At 40.3% G+C, this 24,988-nt stretch overlaps 5 protein-coding genes across 6 annotated transcripts; 3 read left to right on the top strand and 2 right to left on the bottom strand.

Moving 5' to 3' along the window:
* The first annotated feature begins 69 nt into the window (after positions 1–69).
* Positions 70–2,750, top strand: LOC131882631 (uncharacterized). Its single transcript, XM_059229838.1, has 2 exons — positions 70–673; positions 2,134–2,750. The coding sequence occupies exons 1-2, from the start codon at positions 148–150 to the stop codon at positions 2,550–2,552; spliced, it is 945 nt and encodes a 314-aa protein (XP_059085821.1). The 5' UTR covers positions 70–147; the 3' UTR covers positions 2,553–2,750.
* Positions 2,751–4,567: 1,817 nt separating this feature from the next.
* On the top strand, positions 4,568–6,778 carry LOC131881538 (uncharacterized). Its single transcript, XM_059228424.1, is given in 3 exon segments — positions 4,568–5,240; positions 6,283–6,498; positions 6,501–6,778. Coding segments are annotated over 3 exon segments (1,077 nt in total). The 5' UTR covers positions 4,568–4,657.
* Positions 6,779–10,132: 3,354 nt separating this feature from the next.
* Positions 10,133–12,172, bottom strand: LOC131882628 (fatty-acid amide hydrolase 2-like). The gene is made up of 5 exons (XM_059229833.1): positions 12,084–12,172; positions 11,677–11,952; positions 11,373–11,611; positions 11,063–11,308; positions 10,133–10,995 (listed from the first exon to the last, which is right to left on the bottom strand). Exons 2-5 carry the CDS (start codon positions 11,931–11,933, stop codon positions 10,169–10,171), a joined length of 1,569 nt encoding a protein of 522 aa, XP_059085816.1. The 5' UTR covers positions 11,934–11,952; positions 12,084–12,172; the 3' UTR covers positions 10,133–10,168.
* A 1,927-nt stretch (positions 12,173–14,099) lies between these two features.
* On the top strand, positions 14,100–21,538 carry LOC131882634 (calcineurin B homologous protein 1-like). Of its 2 annotated transcripts, none has more exons than XM_059229844.1 (5): positions 14,100–14,395; positions 18,581–18,766; positions 20,230–20,385; positions 21,097–21,197; positions 21,286–21,538. In XM_059229844.1, exons 2-5 carry the CDS (start codon positions 18,590–18,592, stop codon positions 21,428–21,430), a joined length of 579 nt encoding a protein of 192 aa, XP_059085827.1. In that variant the 5' UTR covers positions 14,100–14,395; positions 18,581–18,589; the 3' UTR covers positions 21,431–21,538. The 2 variants fall into 2 exon arrangements, with proteins under 2 accessions (XP_059085827.1, XP_059085825.1); XM_059229842.1 differs by having other exon boundaries at positions 14,102–14,395; positions 18,572–18,766.
* Positions 21,539–23,630: 2,092 nt separating this feature from the next.
* On the bottom strand, positions 23,631–24,983 carry LOC131881537 (uncharacterized). The gene has a single exon (XM_059228423.1). It carries the CDS (start codon positions 24,981–24,983, stop codon positions 23,631–23,633), a length of 1,353 nt encoding a protein of 450 aa, XP_059084406.1.
* Positions 24,984–24,988: the final 5 nt, after the last annotated feature.

Here is a 24,988-nt window from a genome sequence, read left to right as displayed (position 1 = left end):
ACTGAATAAGAAATGCAATGAACCCGAATGAACCCACATTGAGAGACGAAACAATTTATCACCCAACCTCGCAAGAAATTGCTGAGTACAAACACTGAAGGTTGGGACCAATGTTCGGAACGTGCGGTTCGATTAAAAAAAGAAATCATGAGGACAAAAGTCTCCATGAACTTACTCGTATGTGCCCTTATCATAGGTGTCACATCGAATTCTGGAGATCATTGTCATCGTGAGGATGTTGCGTGCATTGCTCAAGCACGCTTTGGAAACATTGACGAGTCCTTAAACAGTCTCCAACAAGATGATCCGAAACTCATTGAAGCTATCAAAGCCACCTACCTCATACCACCTTCCAAAGAAATGTATAACTTTACCAACAAGGCTAACATAAACTTCAACGGCCAATATGGACAACCACTCATCATTGATAAGATGTTCAATAACAAGCTAAAGAAAGGCTTCTTTATTGAGGCCGGCGCTTTTGACGGCGAAGTCATCTCGAATTCCCTTCGTTTCGAAATCTTCCATCAATGGAGTGGTTTGTTAGTGGAGCCAAATCCTGAGCCCTTTGCAAAATTGAAGACCAAAAACCGAAGAGCTTGGTTGTTACCGAATTGCTTCTCCACCAAAACAACGCCCGAAGTTGTGGAATTCGACGCGGCCGGACTTTTTGGTAAAGTTCCTGACAATGGGAAATTGCTGATCTAATCAAGGGAGGAACAATGAGTTTAAAGTGCCTTTGAGTGGCCTCTGGATTTTGGAACGCATGACATGCCAAACGCGACGTTGTCGTCATTGTGCAAATATGGCTCATGTTGATAGTCATCATTCTTTCCTTGTTATTCAATGATTACCCTGAGTTACTTAACCTGAGGCCTGTTTTTTTAGCGCTCGTACCTCGGAAATAATAGCTTGGACGTTAGCCGGTATGAAAATTCACTCTAAAGTCTTGAGCGGATGCTCATTCTGGGTAATGTTCAAGCCTTAACTCAAAGCACGGACTTCTAGAGATGTGGATTGCGAACGGAAGCCAAAATTTCGTATCTCCGAAACTGTTCATCTTATTCCATATAAGCACTTGATACAACCACAATATCTTGTTGAATAGATGACCTTGGCCAAATGTAAACCCAAACCTATGCTTCGGGAACTCAGGAGACATGATCAAAGTTATGTAGCAAGCAATACGTAAAATTCAAATTTTGGGCCTGCTCTTGGTCAGCTACATAAGCTTTTGACTACATAACTTTGAAACGATCCACTTTACAAGTAAATGATATAAAAATAACCTACATTTAATTGAAAAGATCTACGTTTCTTATTCTATTACTTTTATACGAAAAGTGGCTCAGAGCTGCCATGACCAAGAGCAGGCCGATTTGGCGGGAAGCTCGTTCGTAGTCCATGTTTCTAGAAGTCCGTGCTCAAGGGTACGAGCGTTTTAAAACCTTGCCTCTGGGCTGAAAGAGTGATATCAAAGCCTTTTTTCAAGACAAGACTCAATCCAATGGACAAGTTGTACGACAAAAACAATAATCAAGCTGCTTTTGCCTTGAAAACCAACAAAATATTTGAATAACCAAACAAATTACAACTTATTATTAACCATTTGTAAAACATTTTTACATTTTTCGGAACAAATTTAGCTGATTTCATGACTTAGAAACAAACTGTTTTGACAAAAATCAGAGACTATATTTCCAACCCTTAGTATTAAGTTAAAATAGGTTGTGAAAGTGATGGAAGAAAGCAAATTAACCTCGAAATCCCTAAATTTATATTACAATGGTACAATTTAGTCAATTTTTAATTCAAGATCAATATGACAGGTCAAATCGTCCGCCTTTTATAACAATTAAATTTCTTGAAGAAATGCCGGCTTTGATGTTTCATAATGAACTATAGAATGAAGAGACAATTTCGTGGAGATTCAAAAACAATATATGAATCGCATTTGTCATTCATTAATCACTGTAGTGGTAATAAGGGGCAGAAAGTGAGCGGTCAGTGCGTGGTTTGTGACTGAGAAATTTATGCATTTGTGCCAAGGTAGTTCAAGCACTTGTTATAGTTGTTAGGATATTTAAACGCGGTTTCTTCCCTTGCTATGACTAATACATGATTTATTTATAGGAGGGATAATCAACCCCAAAAATGACCACAAACCTGCTGATTTTGAAATCCCCTCAACTGGAGACAAGAACACTATCGACACTTTCTTTGGATTTGCTCGGAGTACAATCACAATCCAATGTTTTCCTCTGTATTCGGTGTTATTGGCTTTAGGGAACCCAACTGTTCATTACCTCACGCTGGACATTGAAGGCGCCGAATTACCTGTTCTGAAGACCATTCCATTTGATAAGGTGGATATCAAGATCCTGGATATTGAATCCAACCACTTCGGGGAGGTGTTTGAAGGCTCCGTTCGTGATATGGCTAGACTGCTCAAAAAAGCTGGATACTACCGTTTTAGAGACATCGAAATCGATCAAGTTTGGGTCAAGAATGACTTTGAAGTAAATCCCGATGCTAAAGATTATCGGCCGTAAAAGCAGAGGGACGTAATAAGGTTATAAATCTGTAAATTTTTACGAGACGTTTTTGGTGAAGCATGTCAACAAATACATTGTCCAATATTTATGAAAGGCATTCTTGTCTATTTTGTTTCCCTTGTCATTTTGATACTGTAAATGTGCGTTTCATGTTCAAAAGCCTTTTTCACGGGCTTTTCTTGGCGCAGCAGGGAATGTTATCCCCAGCACCATTAAAGTGGAAGGTAATAATTCGTCTATTCCTTTCAATCTTTATGAAATATTTGGTCTACCAACGAGTTCGAGTTGGCAGACCGAGCTAGTCCTTGAATTGATTGGGTTGATCAGAGGCGAGTTTTTTCAACGCTCGTACCTCCGATATAAGGCTCGGACGTTACTCAGAATGAGCATCTACTGAGCACTTAGACGAGTGCATTTCAATACCGGTTAACGTCCACTCCTTAAGTCGGAGGTACAAGCGTTTAAAAACTGGCCTCAGGAGTGCGATCTATAAATTTGTCCAAGTCTGACTTGAAAGATGCTACCGGATCAACAAGGCCTACGTATTCCCTACGAGTATTAGAGGGAAGCAAATTAGTCAATGAAGGAGCCCGAGAAAGAAGAGAAGTGGACTTCATTGTTCAAACTAGCCTGGATTCTTTAAAAGGTTGACGTATTCTTTGACGATAAATCGATTAGTTGGCGGTGCTCATTTTTAAATTTGTGACAAACTGTTAGAAAGGTTTGGAGAGAGACCTTAAAGGCTATTAATATCGTGTTAGGTTGGGTTGGGTTAGGTTTGGTAAGGTTAGGTTAAGTTTAAAAAAGTAGCACCGCCAACTAATCGGTGGAGAATAACGTTTACCTTCTTTGACGCACCTTGATGACCAAAATTAGACATCAGGGCTCCACCATTAGTCATGTCATGTTGCAGGTTCATCCTGTCCATAGCTTTCTTGAAGCTCAAGAAAACGCAATTTTCAACATTTGCCTGGCAGCCCCGATATCTTGACTAACAAATCGGACCAAAGTTTCTACAGACAGCCTAAAAGTAATTGCGGCTGAATTGACGTTTTGTTATGACTAGTCTTGGTGACCACAATTTTCAGTGGTTTCTGTCCTTGCCCACCCCTTGCAGCCACACTGGATTTGAAATCGCCAACTTCTGAGGAGTCAAAGTCCACCAAAATTCTTCGATCAACGCACTCCCAATCAAGGTCTGGTTGAAGAACGGCCTACGTATCATGGAATATACAGTATATTCTTTCCCTCGGTTCAAACAGAAGAAAGTAACGGTTATAGGATGTCTACAAAACTTACCGGAACCGTTACTTTTACAGAAAAGTAACCCGTTACCGGTACTTAAGCCCTGATCCGTTCTTATTTTTGAGCAACGACTAAAGCTTCGGTTATTTTTCATTTATTGCATGTGCATCAAAATTTGGCTCCCAAACGAATTCAAATCCATCACGCGTTAGAAAATTTCGATGCATAGAAAGTAAATGCACAAGAAACTTTATTAATGCACTTCACTTTTTCTCAATTTGCAGTTTATTCTACCTCGCAATACTTACATTGGTCATGTTGAAAATGTGCCATCAGGAAATGACACTGCTCAACAAAATAATATTTTGGGTCATCTTAATCGTGGAATGTGTCAATCCTATTTCTACTTGTTCGGATTAAAATTTCACAAGATTTACCCGGACTTTTCATATTGAAGAACCATAAACCAAAATAATTCTCTAATTTTCCAATTGATTGCTTTCAATTCCTTCAGAAAGACTCCGAGCTTTTTAGGCCATTGCTCAGATCTAACTTTTCCCTCATTGATTGCATTAGCCTCCTACATTCATCCGGAGGCATCGCTTTGAGCACGAAAAAAAGAATTGTTTTGCATTTCAACACGGATGTTTCACAGTGCTCTGGAGAATTTGATGCAAAACTTCTCAAAGAGGGTGCATTCAAGACAATCGGCCAATTTTGCTACTCCTATTAGGCCGTGATCCGCCACGATATCAAAAATCCTACAACTTGTCTAACTTTATTTTGCAACGGAATGAGTAACATTAATATTTCATTCGGACGGTGAATCTCAACGCCTCAAGTTGGACTGAAAGGTGATGGTCAAGAAAAACCGCATGATGTGGAAAAGAAGCTTGAGTGATCGAAAGTGGAGACCGAATTCTGTTTTTATTACCTTTGTCTTTATCATGGTCATTGTCATAATCATCAGCGTAATCACTCCCGATCCCTGTCTCTCTGACGATCTGGATTGCTTGGCTCCTAGAGATTTGAGCAATGTAAACGAATCGTTGAACCATCTGGAGCAAGATGATCCCAAACTTGTTGAGGCAATCAGAACCAAATATCTTTTAGCACCTTCCGTGGAGAAATATAATTTCACCAACCAGGAGCACTTGAAGTTTCGGGGACAACACGGACAACCTTTGGTGATCGATCAGATGTTCAGCCACAGCCTTAGGAAGGGGTTCTTCATTGAGGCTGGCGCCTTTGACGGGGAATTGCTGTCAAACTCACTCCGTTTCGAAATCTTGCATCAGTGGAGTGGTTTGTTAGTGGAGCCCAATCCAGAGCCTTTTGCCAGCTTAAGAGAGAAACATAGAAAAGCGTGGCTTTTCCCTCATTGCTTTTCCACCAAAACCACGCCTGAAGTGGTGGAGTTTGATGCAGCGGGAGTGTATGGTAAATCCATGATTGACTGTAATACGGAGTTTGAATCAACTTCCTGAGTACCCTAACAATCATTTTGTAATTCTATCATCTCCTTGATTGGTTGAATCGTGATTGAAAGGGGTCGCCAGATCCTTGGTGACTCTGACTGCGATTATTGCTTTTAACGAAGCATCCCCTCACAATCTTAAAGTAGACTAGCTGAACTAATATCTGTGTCGATTATGAATAGTTTCGTCGCCTTTGTCTATATGTACTTACTATGGCTGGGAAGCGACATTAAATCTATTTTTTACGTTGCGGCCCAATTTTTGCAATGATTTCGATACTAACCGAAGTGACTATGACTACAGTATGACCCTCTCAAATTCTTTTCGATCTCAACCAGGTACGAAATTAAATGATGAATATTGTCCAAATATCGGATTATCAAAATGGAAGTAAGCTCAAAATTATTTTGTGTTATTTTCGCCAATGTTTGCCATTGCTAAGGCGCCATCCATCAATTGATGATTTTTTTTCTAGAATACAATCAACTCTACAATTAATCTTTACACATTATGGTGCGCTACAGCTTCAAAGAAAATGTTAGAAAGGGCAGGGCAGTATATCATGATTATAAAACAGTGTACTAGGATTGCTTGCCCGGCCAACTTTGCCACCACTGGTCTTATGGTCGTTTTAGTTTGCCCCTCGAGTGACTCATAAAACGTGCTGACTGATGAGACTTCATCATATATGCATAACGAAGATGATAGTGCCTGCATGCTTGGGTTTTTGCCGGTTTGTCAGATCTCGCAATAAATTCTATTGAGTCATAAGTGATTGGATAGTAATTTGAAAATTCAAATGAAAGCCATACAATTTTTGTGAATCCAAGTATTTTTGTCGTTTCTGCAACCAGTTTTAAATTATCTTTAACTTGAAAAATCATTTCCGTCCCGAAGATTGCAAGGTCTGTTCGTCACAGATATAAACAATAACATGACTACAACCAATTTCAATGTGTTCCCTCATTATCCTGAATGATATAGTATATTTTCGAACTTTCCAGGAGGAATAATCAATCCCAGAAATGAACACAAGCCCGCGGATATCGACCGTATCACTCATATGCATCGGAAGGTTTTGGATGCTCTCTCTCGATTTACTCGCAGAACAATCTCGATCCAATGTTTTCCTCTTTACTCAATCCTATTAGCCCTTGGAAATCCCACCGTTCACTACATGTCTCTGGATATTGAAGGAGCAGAAGTCAACGTCCTCAGAACCGTCCATTTTACAAAGTGGACATCAAGATCTTGGATATAGAAACCAACCATTTAGGAGAGGTGTTTGAAGGAACCCGTCAAGATTTGGCCACTCTCTTGACAAGTGCGGGGTTCTACCATTTCCGAGACGTCAAGATCGATCAAATTTGGGTCAAAAAGGGATTTTATGTCAATCCGAAAGCCAAGGAATTAAACCCGGAGGAGGTCCCCGAAGACCTCCCATTTCTTGGTCAACTCAAGATAAATGTAATGGAATATTTGAGCAATGCGCTAAGTTAAGCAAAAAATAGCAATAAATTTAGCTCACTCGAAATAACGGAGGCTAGATTTTGAAAAAAGAACAAGGAATCAAACTTATTAGCAAGTCTTTTTTATTACTTTGATTTTGGCATTTAACCGCTACATGGAAAGTAATCCCAAGACTACTAAAATGCAAGGTAATAATAATTCTTCTGCTCATTTCCTTTCAATCTTTATATGATATTTGGTCTACCAACGAATTTGAGTTGGCAGACCGAGCTAGCCCTTGAATATAGGGTTGATCTGGAATGCTATCTAAAAATTTGTCCAAGTCTGACTTGAAAGATGCAACCGAATCAACAAGGCCTACGTATTCCCTACGAATATTAGAGGGAAGCAAATTAAACAATGAAGGAGCCCGAAAAAGAAGAAGAGTGGATTTCAATGTTCGAACTAGCCTAGATTCACGAGAGCTTGAAGGTGCTCTCAAAACGCACATGAAGCCTCTACGATCACTAAAATTGAACCTGAATCCAGGGTTGGGACAAAGCTCATGGATGCTTTTGAAGACGTACAGTATCAGATACCTTTCGTACCTTCTCTGAACACTGTACAGTCCCAACTTTTTTAGTCTCTCCCAATATGAGAGCTCTCTCTTTCTTGTAATGTTCCTAGTGAAACATCTTTGGACTTGCTCGACCTTTTGCAAACCTGCTGAACACATTGGAGCCCAAATGGGTGAAGCATATTCAAGATGTGGTTGAACAGAGTGAACATTCTTGATGCTATCTCTGGACTTAAACGTGCGATATATCCACCAACCACACATTTGAAAAGCCTTACCCACCTTCAACTGGATATGCTCATCGAACTTTCCATTATTTTGCAGGACTGCACCTAAATCTTTCATAGATGAGACCTGCTCAATATCTTTACCTCCATTATCTACGAGTGGAGTATTCAAAGGACTTGACTTGAAGGAAGGTCATTGAGCGGAATTTCATTCCGTTCAGAGCCAAGAATAGATTCTTTCTAGGTCCTTTGCAAGGCTAGGGGAATCTTGGCCATTCCTACCAGAAACTAACTTTGTATCGTCAGGATAAGAAGAGAAACTGGCAGTGATATGAAACTTTTGAAGAAGGGCAACAAATATTAAAATAAGGAGGGGCCCTAAGATGGAGCCCTGGGGAACACGTGACATGACATCATGTATGTCCGTAAGTGAATCTTCAACCTTCACTATTTCCTTCCTATCATGAATGAAGCTTCTTATCCAATCAAGTGTTCCGTGCACAATTGAGGACATCATCCTGATATGATATGGATAAATGATACGCAGGATGAACGATAATTCACGGAATGGTGTTTATTGAAATGCCCTAAAAATTTTATATCAAAATCTTGTTGAAGCTATGAGATCGTTAGATTCCTCAATGCGCTGCCTGTTTGGAGGCCAGATGTCAACCAAATGTCAAACCAAGTACAACCAAATCATCTAGAAGGTTTGCTGGATTTGATTCTCTTCGGTAGTAAGGCTATTAGTATTGGCTCACTTGGGTAGGACGTCATTGTAAAACGATCTGCCATGAACAGAAAAGCAAAAAGTAGGAAAAAATATTGGTTAAAAATCGTTTGAAATTATTTCCAATGCAAAGGTAAAAAACAATTAAAACATAGAAAATATCTTCTGATTGAATATTTAGGAAGGTTTGAAATCAGTTTCAGGGCGTTTATTTTGCCATAACAAACTTCGATCATAGTGTCATTTTCATGGCGAAAAATCATTAGATTATGGATTCTTAGAGAATAATAGTCACGAAGGCCATTACTTGACCTGTAAAACTTAAGGTTTGACTTTTTATTCCTTACCTTGGGATCGAAGTTGTTTAAAACTTGGATTGCGAACAATTTTTGCCATTTTCACCATTAACCATGTTTTATGTTTTCTCCTTTTGGATTTCGCATCATAAAGGATATATTGAAAATGTAGGAGACATGATAAATGAACGTCCTCCCACATTTCCCTACAAATATTTGACGTTGCAAAAATTGCTTTCTTTAGGGGAAAATTCTGCACTCTTGTTAATGTGAAGTATTGTAATGGTTTCCCTTTCTCTTCAGGGCAGCGTTTTTTAGGGTTGGAAAACAGAAAGAACTAACCAAAACCCCCATTATTCAAATAAATGTTACTAACCTTAAAACCTGATTTTTTGTGTAAATGTTGTTCAAATTAGCGAAATCATGGTCAATGAATGTGGAGGTTGTTGCAAAATACTGGGTGCGTCAAAATACGTGCAACAGTTAACTAACGCAAACAAAATTTTGATTTTCAAAAGAAAATAGTCCCTGAAAGAAAAGCTTTGTTTTACAAAAGGTGCTTGTCTTGTCATCTTTTTCATTTCATTTAGACCCCGCCAGTTGCGGCCACACTGCGTTCCATTCTGTACCTAAATGCCTTGCAGGCTGCCTTAACCTCGTCCCTGGGGATCTTGGGCCAGTACTTCTCAACAGAGGCTAGTTCTGCGATTTCTCGCGTTTTGAAGTTATCATAAACCTGCACTTAAAGTATCACGAGTAATTTTCGATGGCCATCTTTGACAACAACAAAAAACTCGTTATTCAACATTCAAATTCAGGGAGACGACAAAACAAGAAAACGAAAGAAGAGAAACAGAACAAGGGTGAAAAACATGAGTTAGAGGGAAACGCAAGGAAACAAACAGCCCAAATAATTTCATACAAATCGTCGACACAGAGGCCTCAAGAGAGCTATTATTTGGATGGGACGTGGCATAGGCCTTTTCATCCACGTTCGTCCAAGCAAAGTAATCCAAGGGGTTTAGGTTTGGTGAGAACGGAGGCTACATATCCATGGACCAAAATCTCTTCAATCCCAGCTGTTTGTGGATGATCTCCTGAACAAGGTTCAAGCTCTGACTGGGCGCACCAACTTGGATCCTCATCCAGTTTTCAACGCCGTACAGCCTGGTGAGGTTTGGGAACACTGTTTTGTTCAAAATCTTCAAGCATTGTTTGGCATCCAAACAAACATTCAATTGACACCAGGCCTAGTTCTTCTAACCTTCCTGCAATTTGGGGCCCGTGTTCGTCTTTGAATTTGAACTTAGCCAGACTGGCCGGTTTTACTCTAGAGCACGCCGGCTTTTGAGCAATGGTCGATCTTATCTCAAGAACCTGATGATCTGACAGATTACTAGGTGTCACACGGACATACTGGATCAATGGTATTTTTCTGTTTGTTTTTTTTTAAACTGGATACCCATTATCACCCCTGCTTGTCAAGATAAGGTTTTGATGTATTCAAACTTTTTCCTTTAGATACGACTTGATATTCAGATTCTATCGCCTCAGAAGAATTAAAGTCAAGAAGGCTAGCACAAAACAGCAAATATTTTTATTGGGAAACTATCAACACGGATTGACCCAGCCTCCAAAGGACTTTTCAATCAATTGTGCCAATGCTAGAGTGTTTCGATCTTTGTTAATGGGGCCCACGATTTGAGTGCCTAAAGGCAAGCCTTTTGAGCTCAATCCTAATGGGCATTGCGTGACTGGATTACCAAGAACATTAAAGATGGCCGTGTAACCGAAATTGAAGGTTCTTAAAATAGCTTGTCCATGATAAGGGGCAGAAGTTGGATGTGATGGGTACAGAAGGATGCCATCATCTCCAAGCAATGCCTCTAATTCGGCTTTGAGGGATTCATATCTTTCTAAGAACAGCTTATGGTCACGCTGATGGGGACCCACAAACGGGTCAAGCATAGCCAAACCCAATGCTGGTAAAGTGTGATCCGAGTTCTTGAAGCACATCCACTTCAGAAATTCCCAATAAGGATTGATAGCGCCATTGCCCTGCTTCAATTCTTGGGCAAACGAAAGGGCTGTTGGCTCAGAGGACATCTTGTTCGACCAGATCTGGGCCGAGTGGTATAACCCCTTCAATTTGACCTCATGGCTTTGGAGTCCGTGGTCTTGTTCTAACTTATGGACGAGATTCATTTGTGCTTTCCTCATCTCTGAATCCACGGGTGTGATTAGAGGATGGCCGCCATCATCGACCATGTAGAAGATTTTCAGTTTCCTGATGTCTACTGGTTTATCTAATTCCAACTCGAGACTCTGTTTCGGTCCGGCCAAGACTTTGAACATGGGCATAAGGTCTTGAGCATATCGACACAATGGGCCAGTCGATAAGAACGTGTTGATAACGCCCTGAGCTTGTGGTAATTGACCTGAATAAGTTAAGATAATAATGTTTGTATTGAAACACAAGTAAGTACCAAGCAAGAGAGAACCCACCATAATTTGACACAATGCCAGTAGAGGGTTTATGTCCAAATATTCCATTGAAGAAAGCGGGCATCCGAATGGAACCGCCAACATCTGAACCGATGCCAAAAATGGAACACCCCGAAGAAATAGCACACGCTTCTCCCCCCGAAGATCCACCCACCATGCGGCCGGTGTGATAGGGATTGTTTGACCGCCCGTAGACATTATTTGCCGATTCGTACCACATGCAAAGTTCTGATACATTGGAAACCCCTAAAACAAGTAAATTGATTAGTAATAACAATCACTTTAGCTATAAAAAGGGCTCAATCCTTACCCATAGCAATGGCTCCGGCCTCTTTCATGTTTTGCACAGTGTCGGCGTCCAATGAAGCCGTCTGACCCTTGCGTTCCAACAAACCCACGGTCCAACTTAGACCTTTGACAGCAAAGCAATCTTTGGTGGTAAATGGAACGCCCAAGAAGGGTTGAGACAAAGCGATTTCCTCACGACTGGTTTGAGGATTGTCCAAGAGGTCGTCCACGCTTTGGGCCTCAATCCGGGCCTCATTAAATCTTGAACCAATTATGATGCATAATTGGCCGGTTAGCACAAGCAATTGTCCTATCCGTGCTCTCACCTGGTATCTACTAGACAATTGACGATGGGATTCACAGCTTGGATCCTCTGGATGTAAGCTTCAATCACATCAATACACTTGAGTTGCCGATTCCGGATCTTGGTAGCCAATTCTGTGGCTGGCATAAGAGTGATGTCATTCTTAAATGGTGGCAAAAGTTGCTTTTGATCTTCGTAAAGCCATTGGTAAATGATGTCGGAGGTGACATCAATAAACCATCGGAAATAGCGGAGTAATATCACCAAGATCCACATCATCTTGCAGCAACGTTTGTCGCTGTTAGGAAGGTGTGATGAATCAGTGGAATGGTCTTATCTTGAATTTACTATCAATTAATCATGGGAGCATGTACACCTCAAACACACACACACACACGAAGTCTTGCCAGTAAGTTGCCATACACTTACGAGACAGTACTTAAAAACGGTGTGTTTGGATACCCTATGAAACTTCCACAGCCATTTAGGCTCCTGCTTTCTGAAACAATTTTGTGTTCCACCTCCCTAACAGAAAGCCATTGGCGCTCTGCTGGATGCTGCAATTAACTTGACAGATACGCAAGTGCCTGAAGCCCGATTCACTCAACCACATTTCGGTGGATATTCAAACTGGAAGAAATTTCGAGCTGTTTGAATAATTTGAGACTTTGCTTCGACAGATTTCTGGAAAAACGAAACATTTAGTCGTCAATTATATTTCAAATAAATGGGTTGCAAGAGTTTTGTAATAGTGTAATTCCAAGAGGCTTCCAAAATTAAGAAAATGATATTTTATTCTTTACATTTTTCATCTAAATTGAAATGATAAAGATAACTTTGTTGTGGAGAAAAATCAATGTGTCTAGAGTGACTCATACCGTCAGCCAGATACTTTATATGAGATTACCGAGCTTTACAACAAGTACATATTTTTAATCCACTCTCGAGGCAGGAAAAATGTTGACCAAGCCAAGACATGGCAGTATGATATGAATATCGTTTAGATTAGGTAAGCTGTTTGCTATTGAATTTTTAAATAAGGTCACCTTACTCAATGAGTATTTAATTTCTTGCATTCGTACAGAAGAGCATATTACTCGAATAAGTCGACTTTGACCCCTTGGACATTGCAATAATCCAATATTCACCTTTGTACTTTGATCAGAAACCTCGAAGCCGAGGCTGATTTCAGGTGACATAGTACTTCTATATTACGTACACAATCAACGGCTTCACAGCTTCCAAAAGTTGTTATGGTCCAGCCACTTCAAAACTGGTTGTCGGACCCGAGCCAGAAATACCATTCCGACCGTGTGTGTGTTTGCTATATTCATTCGAGTTGGTTGAAAACGATTCCAGTGTGATAAGTAAAGCTAGAAGTGCTAACATGAAGATTCTGGCTTGTCACGGTCATGTTTTTCACTACGTCATACGAGACAATGTATCCTGTTTCCCTAAGATATGCCCGTTGCTACTAATAATCATACCTAAACAAAGCTGAATAATGTCATGGTTCTTTTTGCAAACGTCGAAAGCCTGGGCAGTAACTTCAAGACAAAATGAAAAGCCAAGTGGAAGCTTTCAAAGTAGCGACCACTCTCTACTTCCCTTTACATTTGTCATTCATCTAAATCTTTGTCACATGGACATAGCTTGGAAATGAGCTACATAACTAACAAAATAATAAAAAAGGGGTTCACACTAGAACATCAATGAGGCCCGTTTCAAGATGTCTAATACTTGTATTGCGCTTTTTTAAGAAAATTATCTCTGTGTGCAAGCAATCAGTATGAAAAATTAGCAAATCAGGAAAAACATAATAATCACGCGATACTTTTCAACCCCTAGTAGACTTCATCACTGAAGAGGAAATGCTTTATAGGTCTCACCCAAAATACATACACGAAAGGACGTGTATGACTGGCAAGTGACCAAATCGGCCTTCAAGTTGATTCACTTTTTTAAAGATCATTCTTACTCACAAGGAACCGGTTAATGATGAGTACTTCGGTTCGCAAGCATCTATTCCGCATTTCCAACCAAAAGAAAGATTTACTTTTAATGATCAACCTAATTTTGATGCAGTATCGTCCAGGAGACAAAGGGTGATACATAATGTAAGTTTGAGCATTCAACCTTGAAAACAAGATCCCCGTTTTACTGTTGTATGGGATACACCGAAACCATTTTGGAAGGATAGCATGGGCCTCGGGATGCGACATGAGAAACCATGGTTTCAATTAGTCGTATTTCCGTCTACATCTGGAAGCCTTCTTGAAGATTTGTTCAACTGCAATTCGCTTGATCAATAAAAAACGCTCATGAGAAGCCGGCACCCCCCCACCACGGACATTTTGATTTGCTTGAGCCATCAAGGAAACTGCACAATGCTTGCCAACAACAACACTCCACCAGGATTAACCCAGTATCATACTCTGCGCAACAAGTAGAAACATCTCGGGGCCCCAATATAACAACTCTCGCTCAGAGTGTGGTGGTTTTGTCCGCGCTCTAAGGAGGGCCAATGTGTACTTCTCTAATGGTTAACGAGGGTGGTGCTCACAAAACAGGCTTGAGAATGGCATGGGATAAAGCGAGAGAGCCCCTTATAGAATATTTCAAGGGTCATCGCACCACGCAATAACTCGCCCCAATACTGACCTGGACTCATTTGAAGCAGCTTGAAGAGTCATTTGGATATTCTGATCAGTGAGGTGAAGTGTGAGCGACGGCAGATTGACGTAAGTATTTTCAAATAGTACTAGGTTTTTGAAACTGCTAGGAAATAAGACATTTGACTGGAAACGCCAGCCTTATCAAGTGTTAGAAGTTCTTGGCAAAAATATCGTGGCTTCAAAATTTTCAATTCAAAATGCTACCAAGGACTTCAGCAACGTATCCAACTACTAAAAACCAAATCATTCCAAACAAAAATTGGACATACGTGTACCAAAGGTTTATGTTTGTTGTAAAGGTTGTAAAGGTCATTTTGTCAATGATTCAGTCTCAAAATGAAGTGCAATTGTATTGTTGGGGCCTCTAAATATGTTGAATTAGTTTCTAGTGAAAATAAGCCTTCGCTTATTCAAAGCTCAAGGAATATATGCTCAAGAATATCCGTAAAAAAGGTACATAAGCTATTTTGTTCGTTTGTTATTTGTTTGTTACGAGTTCAGATGGCAGCTCTCTCGCTCGGCCTCTAATCTGATTGATGGGTGTCGTTGCAATGGAGGGATATTCCCGCTTCGTCGTCCCAGCCGACTTTAATTATTACCTCACCCTCGGGAATGACCGCAGTTCTTCCCATTTAAGCTGTTAAAACAACAACTAATGCTGTGATCTAAATACCGCAAAGAAGCCTGAACTTAGCATGCCTGGGATCGGACCAGGTTTCCCAATGTGAAAAGCGGATGCCCTACCAATACGGTACCCCAGCAACCCCATGCGTTACGAAAATCTATAAGCTGTTTGATGTTGATGGCTCTTTAATCATTCCATAAAAAACGAAATAATATCAATCAAATTCACTTCAGCCAAAACACAGCCAGACAACAGGGATATTTTTTTTATTACCCAGAGCACATGGTGGGCCAAAAACTTCTGTTAATTTGGCATTCCATGTATTTGCCGCTCTGAAATCACTGAACCAAGGTTGCCAGGTTGCGGAATTCACCGCCATATAACTCAAAAGTGGCGGAATAAAAAGTTTGGATGGGGCGGAAAATTTCTATCAATCGAAGTCCTTAACTTAGGGTCAGTATTGACAGTAATGGGGTGCCACTGGGAGGCCTAAGGAAACAAGACTGAAATCTAAAAATCAAATTTGTGACACATTATTAAGGAGCAATATATTAAGGCTCATTTAACAAAATACGTTTACGGTGAAAACCGACCCTGTTTTGAGTACTTCTAAGTATTTGTGGTAAGCGAGAAAAGTGGCGGAAATTCAAGGAATAGAAAAGAATGTTGCGGATAGTGTTCCTTACAGTAGCAAAAAAGGCGGACGAAAGTGGGGAAATAAAATCCTGAATAAGGTATGGTGAAGGTAAAACTTGTTTTTTTTCATTTGGCAAGTTTTAACGGGATGAGCACCTGTTTGAAACTGAACCAGGTTTTAAGCCAACGCAACTTCTCAAGCACAACTGAAATCCAAATATCAGTTGAAAATGTTTTCTAGTTGATGAAAAAACAAGTTGCAAAGCAAAACTCTTGATTGCAATTTTTTTACGATCACTATTTGATACAAGAAATTGAAATTCCCCGCAAATCAAAAGGTAGAGTTTGTATTATTTTATATGTTTTCATAGAGCAATTCTGAGTGTCAGCTTAGTCTAGCCTTGGACATTGGGCTGATCAGTAACATCCGTCAAAATGAAATGGCCTTCAAAATGGCGTTATTTTTTTTTGGTTTGTTTTTTTCACGGGCTTTTCTAACCGCTACAATGAATGTAATCCCCAGTACTATTAAAATGAAAGGTTATAATTCGTCTACTTATAACCTTTCAATTTCTATGTGATATTTGGTCTACCAACGAATTTGAGTTGGCAGACCGAGCTAATCCTTGAATGTAGGGTTGATCTGGAATGCTATCTAAAATTGTCAAAGTCTGACTTGAAAGATGCAACCGGATCAACAAGGCCTACGTATTCCCTACGAATATTAGAGGGAAGCAAGTTAAACAATGAAGGAACCCGAGAAAAAAGAGAGTTGGACTTCATTGTTCGAACTAGCCTGGATTCTCGAAGGCTTGAAGGTGCTCTCAAAACGCACATTAAGCCTCTACGGTCACTAAAATTGAACCTGAATCCAGGGTTGGGACAAAGCTCATGGATCCTTTTGGAGCCGCACAGTATCAGATCCCTTTCGTACCTTCTCTGAACACTGTAACAGTTCCAACTTGTTTAGTCTCTCCCAATATGAGAGCTCTCTCTTCCTGTGATGTTCCTAGTGAAACATTTTGGACTTGTTCGACCTTTTGCAAACCTGCTGAACTCATTGGAGCCCAAATGGGTGAGGCATATTCAAGATGTGGTTGAACAATCGACTTGTACAGAGTTAGCATCGTGATGCTATCTCTGGACTTAAACGTGCGATATATCCAAGCACACATTTGAAAAGCTTTACCCACCTTCAACTGGATATGCTTATGGAACTTTCCATTATTTTGGAGGACTACACCTAAATCATTAATAAATGAGACCTGCTCAAATACTTTAAATAATCCACTCATAGATAATGAAGGTAAAGGAGTTGACCCGAAGGTCATAGACCGGAATTTCATTCCGTTCAGGGCCATATTACTCTCAGTAATCCAAGAGTAGATTCTTTCTAGGGTCCTTTGCAAGGCTAGTGTAATCTTGGCCATTCCTATCCGAAATCAACTATGGTTAGTTCTTCATCTAAGATCCCTGGCCGAAGCCAGGTTTCTGTTATAGAGATGAATGAAATCGCTCTCTCAACGGCTAGTTCTTCTAAGATCTTAACTTTTGTGCTGTCTTTTTAGAAATCAGACAATGCACGTTCAAATATAGCCCCTTTACGGGCCTCTCTTTTGACGGAACGCAATTCACAAGATCTTGGACCATCCTCTCCAACCGTAAAAAATCCCTCTTATCAACAAAGCTACGTTCTACTGGATGGAGGCAATGCATGAGCTAATGGGGATGGTTGGGTTTGAGGAATGGGTTGGGCAGCTACATTTGAATAGGAACGTATTTTGGGAATAGGGGTGGGGCAAGGAATATCAGGGAGGAGAGTGTTTATAGGAACAGGGGTGGATTGGGAATTTGAAGGAAGAGGAGGGAGAAAAACAAGAATATGCTCTAAGATGCCTGATTTTAACAAGGTATTTTTCGTTGACCAAGTTCTTGCTGATCTATTCTAACACCATAGATACACCACCACCCCTTTGAGAGACCTTTCAAATCCTAAAAGGGTAAAATTACAAACACTGTGTACATCCAAATAATGATATACAGAGAGTCATAGATTGTACATTTGTAGGATACGAACGACTTTACGTCATTATCTTTTTCCATTAAATTGTGCAAGAAAAGCCAAAGGTAGGTTCAGCAATAATGATACTTTTAAAGTTACTCACCCAAAACTTGCGAAACGGTACTTTTCCTTGAACTATTTTGTTGGAAACGATGATTGTCAAAATTTTGACGCGTTGTCAATCATAAAGTATACAACCTCTATTAAAATGATGATTTGCATGTCATGATTGTTCGGAATTTTACCCATTGAGAATTTTCAAGGTCTTGCAGAAGAGTTGACGGCTTAATCATTGTGCCACCGTTCTTGGGCAATAGATTGTTCAATTAATAATTTCTTGATAAAGTCTGGCATCTTGGAGCGTACCGTCTCGTTTCTATGTTTGAATGTCCGACGAAGAAGAAGAAAATTGTCAGATGACAAAAACTGGACAAATGCCGATTCAAAGAGGAAGGCTCGCAAACAACTTCTGAATGCATGTATTGAAAAGATAGTTTCATGATAAAGTATTTTAGACCTAAAGCTCCGTAAAAAGGGGTACAACACGAATCCACCACTTCTTGTTAAGGCAGTTGTCGATGTCCTTATTGAAGATAATTCGTCTAATTGAGCGTCGAACTTGCTTTTACAAGTGACCCTGAAAACCAATAAAGTAAACTTGGGAAGACTTGCAAAAAAAGGTGCCATATGCATAAAGGAAGACGACACCAGCTTTTCATGATGGGTTAAAGATATTGTTTTTCATTGATTTTATAACCCTTTTGTAGAAAGTAGCACTTAGTAGAGTTCAGTTGACGATAAAAAATCAGCCATAATTGCATAGCAAGTTATTTATTGAGTCGTTTCTATTGAAAATATTGCTGCCCAGCAATTTTGGCATTAAATCGCCAATTCTAATCTTCCTGTATTATACCTTTAGGATCTATAGTGACACACAATGGGTTACGCCTTTAGTAAGCACTACTATCAGATTACGGATGACGAGATCAAAACCATCAAAAAGGAGACCGGATTTTCGACATCTCAAGTTAAGCGCCTCTTCAATCGATTCCAACACATTGATTGCGATGGCCGTGGTTATCTCTTGCGAAGTGATTTTGAAAACATTAACGAGGTGAGATTTCCAAAAAAATGTTAGTTTAAATGGTTTGATTGCACACTGAGTTTTCGCAAATTGCAAATCGCAAAAGGCCCCTAGAATATGGACTGAAAGATCCAGGACGAGAATTTTCATTTTTCTGTTTCAATCAACTGACCCTGTTTTCTTTTCCTCTTCTCAAAGGAAGCCCGTGTGTGCCAATAAAATGTATACCAAATTTTAACTCAATCAAGCAATGGGATCAAATTGTATGTAATGAAGACAATAATGTAAGTTAGCAAAACACAAAACACATATATTCAGGATTTAGACGTTGGCTGAATAGGGAAAGGAATAAACTTATACAAAGGTTGTGCCGATTTCGCCGATAGAGTCTATTTCAAATCCACTACCCAACGACATGACTTTGATCCTGACAAAAATGAGAATCAGTATGACCTAGAGGACTTGTCACTAGTGTATGACCATATTCCTCATTATTCGACTCTTCCGACCAAGAAAATTTCGAGAGCTCACTCAGATCCCAATTCTTTCCTTTCCTGGAATGAATGGGCTCTACGTACATGCAGATACCTTACGTGTAGTGCTGGGACGATTCTCGAGTACACTTGAGTCTTTTACTCGTTTTTGGAGGAATTGAGACGAGCTTTTTTTTCGATCTCGAGTCCGGTCTTGTCAAAAAAGAATTATTGATGTTTTCTTCAAGTTTCCCAAGATTAGTCTTTTGGCTTGACCTGACTCTTATAAAAGACTCGAGTACGGTAAAAAGTAAAAAATCAGAGGACTTGCCCCCGCACTACTTACGGTAGCGGCTTTCTTGATGGGGTTAACAATTAGATTCAGGGCTTGAAGTAACGCGTTAAAAGTAACGGCGTTACTCGTTGAGTAACGCTGCCGGCAATGCGGTACTTTTCTGAAAAAGTAACAGTAACAGCAACAGAACAAATTGTTAGGCTTCCATTTACCATTACTTTCTTCTCTCCTTACCGAGCGTTTTTTTTTTTTTTTTTTAAATTCCCTCTCAAATGCAATTACTTACTTGCTACTGATGGGATCAAATAGATAATCGCAGGAGTCATTTGTTTCATGTCATACTTACCAAACGTTAGAAATGTCGCATAAGCGATTTTTCGCAGTTTTAGGTCCTCTTTTTCAGCAAAAGTAACTACCAACTTTTTCATTTTTTGTCTAAATCAGAGGTTTTGCTTTTTGTTGTTTTATATGATTTTACCTCAAGGTCTTTATCACCTTACTTTTTGCGCAATCTTTCAAATCCCTATTCCCCTTAGGTTGCCCTTCTTACTTTGCGAGAGTTGTTACAATGTTTTTCGAAAGGCCTTTTTTAGACAAAGAATTTGCGAAAATCTTTTGTGACATAAGAAAGTGTTCATTTACTACGAACCTTTTTCGATTATCTGAATGCAAAGTATCGCATTCTTTTCTTGCTGGCAGTATAACAGAATATCTTTCACTCATAGGTTGCCTTGAATCCTATGGGAGACAAATTGACTGACCTGTTTTTCCCTGACAATGCAACAAAAGTGCATTTTCCAGAGTTTGCCAAACAATTTGCAGTCTTCCGTCCCGTCAAAATGAATACTCCAGGTTATGCGGTAAACTCGAGAGACGCCAAGGTGGGTAACCATTCTCTTTTCCATAGTTTCGTAATATTGATCCATACTGCTGAATATGTCTTCCAAATTTGTCATACCCATCTTTTTCAAGTCGTTCCTCAAAAAATGGTCAAGCTCGTTTTTAGATGTTCGAGGTTGCAAATTTACTTGAAGCATCATAGGCTTGTAATGTTCGAATCAAGTTCAACGAGATCAAGACCCGAGACTTTTGTCGACCAAAACATAAAGAGTTCATGTTTAGAGAATAAGTCAAGGACTTGTTGAAAGTACATTCTAGAGATAAGACGAAATAAATTTTCCAAATTATGGTTATGTCAACTGTATTTTGACAAGTCTATTTGCCTTTTTTTGGCAAAATTAGCGATTTTTGTGCGCAAGTTTACCGCCAATAAACACCAATATCATGTGCAATTTTGGCCGGGCCTAGTCAAATGCCATTCAAATGTAAAGCATCGCATGCTCTCATAATTATTTTTTTCATGCCATCACAGAAGTACCGATATTTAGTAGGAGCATGGCTTTATGAACAGAGATCCAGATTAAAAGTAGCCACATGGATGAGTCAGTAAGTCTTTTGGGTTAAGCCTCATGATAATGCTGAAGTTTTTTTAAGAAGGCTTTTCACACCAACAACTATCCAATTTCAATTATCACTCCTATTTGAATTGGTGGAATGTAAAATTTCAGCCTTGGTTTTCTTTAAATCTCCAGCTCAAGTTTCTATATTCTCTCATGGATGGGAACAAAGATGGAAAAGTGGATCGAGAAGACGTCTATGAAGTTTTGGAACTCATGATGGGGGCTAAAGTCGAGTATGTCCTACATATACATCAACTTTTTCTCAAATTATGTACGTCTAAAAACCAAATTGTCCATTGTTTGGTTCCATTTTCGTTTTAGTGCCGAGCAACTGAATTTAATCGCTGCCAGAGTCATTGATGAAGCCGATACGAATCAAGATGGTGTGATCTCAATTCACGAGTTCCAAAAGATCACGGAAGAGCTGGAAGTAGGGGTGAAGATGTCTTTCATTTCGTTCCGCTGAAGACCTAGGTAGGGACTTTTAGGCACCGAAATGCATTCAGACCATGAAGTCGATAGGAGACATATTTTACATGGAATGTGTTGCAATAAAAGGATTGATTTCATTTGATTTGAACTTGATTTGAAATGATACATTGGGATTCCAAACTATTGTTTGTTATTGAAAGCATAATGTGTGAGAAAGAGTATAGGCCTAAAAAAACAAGGAATGACGTGGAAGAGAAAACAAAGCAAAGTAAGCAAGAAAGAAAGAAAGAAGCAATTCACCTAACCACGCAGCAGTCTTTTCTCAAGCAAGAGATATGGGCACAGATACAGTTCTAGGTTCACAAAGCTCTAAGCACGGGTAAGGGACAAATCAGACGAGTGGAGGATATCATATTGGAATTTTAGTAAGATTAGTCCAAACTTGCTCGCTTGGTGCCTTCCAATTTTTTGAAGGGCAAGTCGATTTGAGTCACAGGAGTTCTCAGACAAAGCGAGTTCCACTTAGCCACGGTCCCTTCAAAGACTTCTTTAGTTTTTCGAGAACTCGGAACACAGTTCAAGGCCTGTGTGAAAGAGATCCTTGGTTTGCAGCCGTTCTCAAAGGATACTGCAGTTCTTCTATCCACCCAAGCTGATACCGGACACTTCACTGTCGGTAAAGAAGAAACAGACGACAGTTGGCTTTGTTGGTCGAAGTTTTGAAGTGAAAGAAATGTAATGTTGAGTGTCGCCATCATTTTTTCATATTTCCCTTGGTTTGGGTTTTTTAAGGGCTTCAGTAACCGTAAAGAAGAATGTAATGGCCTGTACTATTAAAATGATCCAAGGTTAACACTTCATTTTTGAATAATATTTGGTCTACTAAAAAATTCCCGTTGCCAGACCGAGGTAAGTCTTGAGTGTAGGGTTTTAGATGCCTTTAAAAGATTGTCTTATCTGACTTGAAAGATCCAGCAAGATGGACAAAATTTACGTCCCTTTTGTGAATATGAGAGGGAGTGAATTCAACAGTGAAAGAGCCCGAAAAAGAAGGGAGGATAACATAATTGTTTTAATTAGCCGGTATTCTCGAGGGATCTCTGAAGGTGCTCTCAAAACACACTTTAAACCTCTACGGTCACTACAATTGACCCTAAAACCCGGGTGGGAACAGAGCTCATAGAGGGATTTTCAGAAAATGTGTGCAACTCTGGGGTTTGTGAACCCCCTTTCTCTGTGATATTGTTTATTATATGTCCACTCAAGTATCAAATTAGATGAAATGAAGTAAAGGAAAAAAGCCAGATGAAAACGAAAGAGGAAAGGCACTGTAATGAAAAGAGGAAAAAAGGAAAGCGAGTCCAAGTGAAGAAACAGACTTGAGAGGAGAAATCAAGAAGCGCCCTAGCATAAATTTTATACAAAGCGCAATCTATGCTAGGCCGCTTGGATGGGAAAGACAAAACATAAAATTAATTTGTAGTGCCGTATGCCAACACTGCGTGGAAAATAAACATTTAATAGGAGTTGATTGTTCAGATCACGTACACGTACTTCATGACAAGTACAAGTAAATTATCTGTACAGGGTGCTGGATTTTGGCCCACTTCGGTAGAAAGTTATAACCAAAAAAATCTACCATGAACAGAAAAGCAAAAAGTGGCAAAAAATATTGGTTCTTGATTGTTCGACATTTGATCAAAAGTCTTAAAAAGGCTGATAGCAATTAAACATAGGAACTAGATTGATTACTTTGAGGAAATTAAAGTCAGTTTTAATACGTTATTTTTGCCGTTCTCATCGTGGTGACATTTTCATTGTGACCAACCATTAGTGTATGGAACTTCAAAGGTACAGTGTAACCCGATTACATTGTCGCTCTTGGGACCGAACCAAATTAACGATATATAGGGTTTGGCGATAAATCCGGATGTCAGGTGCATAACGACATTGAATACGCAAATGTACGAGTGTGTAAGGTTCGGGAGAGACGAGACAACGAAGATCCTGGCGTGTTGGACCGAGACTACTGATCGAGTGTATTTCACGAGAGCACAACCGACAGGATACACGTTCTCTCATAGAGGTAAGATTTCATCCCACAGGCAAGAACCCAACACCTCCCCTCAAGTTGAAGTTGAATTAGTAAAAGAAACAACAACTAAAGGAAAGGCTTACTGAACAAAAAGTACAAGGACAATAAATAATTTCGTCATTAAAAACCGCGGAAAAAGTTAAAAAATATGATTGATCCCAAGGAATGAGACGTTCCTTTGGGTCCACCCACTGCGACGGGGAGAGAGTGGGGGCTTTTCAATTAACGTGTCATCCGGATCAGGCGGAGGCACAGAGTGGTCCAAACGTAAAAACCGGCGATTCCGATGATACTCCCCGCACGGAGTGGGGACACGGTAAGAACGACCATTATCCAGCCGTTTGAGGATCACACCCCCAGGCCTCCAGTCACCAGAGATGCAATCCTGGACCAAGACACAAGCACCCACAGGTAGAGCCTCCAAATTGTGCCCCTGATCACGGTTGAGGGAACGCTCCAAGGAGCATAATCTGGCAGCGTCAAACTCCGGAGAGACAGGTGGTGATTGCTCGCGACAATCAGGCAATTGACCTCGCAAGTCGCGTCTGAAGAAGCCATACGCCGGGCTAAACCCGTCATACCGTGGAGTAGAACGCCAAGCAAGTAAAGCTGCGCGAAACTCTTTTTCATTTTGGTCCACCTTCTTCAAAAGTGTTTTCATGGATTTTACAGCCGCCTCCGCCAAACCGTTGCTTTGGGAGTTATATGGAGATGACGTCTCGAACCTGATGTTATGCTTGCGGCAGAAATCCTGGAATTCCCCGCGGAACTGTGGCCCATTGTCACTCTTCAGATATCGCGGAAAACCGACGTCGCAAAACCACAGAAACAGAATGTCACAAACTGTGGAGGTCGACAAATTCCGCAACCATGCCACAAATGGAAGGCCACTGAAACGGTCAACCATAAGAAGGTAGTGGATCCTGTCAATCTCGAATAAATTGACTGAAACCTTCTCCATGGGGAATGCGGCAGCCTCTGGGAGGAGGGTTTCCTTAGGAAGAGAAGGCAAGTGCTTAAGGCATGAGACACACCCTGCTACCTTATTCTTAACATCGTTTTGCATTCCAGGCCACACATATAGCTGCCGCGCCAAGGCAGCCATCTTGTTCATCCCGGAATGGGAAGCATGAAGCATGTCAAGGAGTTGAGGACGAGCCGGACGAGGAATCACTAGTTTCATGCCATGAAGCATGATCTGGTTTTCAACGCAAAGCCCATCAAGCAGAGGTAAAAATGTAGACAAATGGCCAGGCAAAGGGTTAGGGCAGCCGGCACGCACGTGATTGCGCAAGTCAATGTACTCGTCGTCCACGTTGTGAGTTATAAGTTCAAGAGCCGGGTCATCAATGTCAATTGCAGCGCAGACGTCAATGTTGAGGTCATTATCTGCTGGGAAAAACGGCGCCCTGCTCAAGGCATCCGCAATGCAATGCTTCTTCCCAGCAGACCACTTGGCAGAGAACACGTACATCACAGGGATTTCTCTCATGCATT

The sequence above is a fragment of the Tigriopus californicus genome, chromosome 6 (assembly GCF_007210705.1).
Source record: "Tigriopus californicus strain San Diego chromosome 6, Tcal_SD_v2.1, whole genome shotgun sequence".
NCBI classification, from domain to species: domain Eukaryota; kingdom Metazoa; phylum Arthropoda; class Copepoda; order Harpacticoida; family Harpacticidae; genus Tigriopus; species Tigriopus californicus.
This window is presented reverse-complemented; position numbering and strand designations above follow the sequence as displayed.

Coding starts and splice junctions, on each gene's coding strand:
- LOC131882631 (XM_059229838.1), top strand. CDS start 148: ATGAGGACAAAAGTCTCCATGAACTTACTCGTATGTGCCCTTATCATA. Junction 674..2,133: donor CGACGCGGCCGGACTTTTTG/GTAAAGTTCCTG, acceptor ATTTATTTATAG/GAGGGATAATCAACCCCAAA.
- LOC131882628 (XM_059229833.1), bottom strand. CDS start 11,933: ATGATGTGGATCTTGGTGATATTACTCCGCTATTTCCGATGGTTTATT. Junction 11,309..11,372: donor GGCCGGAGCCATTGCTATGG/GTAAGGATTGAG, acceptor TACTTGTTTTAG/GGGTTTCCAATGTATCAGAA. Junction 10,996..11,062: donor TGGCATTGTGTCAAATTATG/GTGGGTTCTCTC, acceptor TAACTTATTCAG/GTCAATTACCACAAGCTCAG.
- LOC131882634 (XM_059229844.1), top strand. CDS start 18,590: ATGGGTTACGCCTTTAGTAAGCACTACTATCAGATTACGGATGACGAG. Junction 18,767..20,229: donor ATTTTGAAAACATTAACGAG/GTGAGATTTCCA, acceptor TTTCACTCATAG/GTTGCCTTGAATCCTATGGG. Junction 21,198..21,285: donor ATGATGGGGGCTAAAGTCGA/GTATGTCCTACA, acceptor TTTTCGTTTTAG/TGCCGAGCAACTGAATTTAA.
- LOC131881537 (XM_059228423.1), bottom strand. CDS start 24,983: ATGAGAGAAATCCCTGTGATGTACGTGTTCTCTGCCAAGTGGTCTGCT.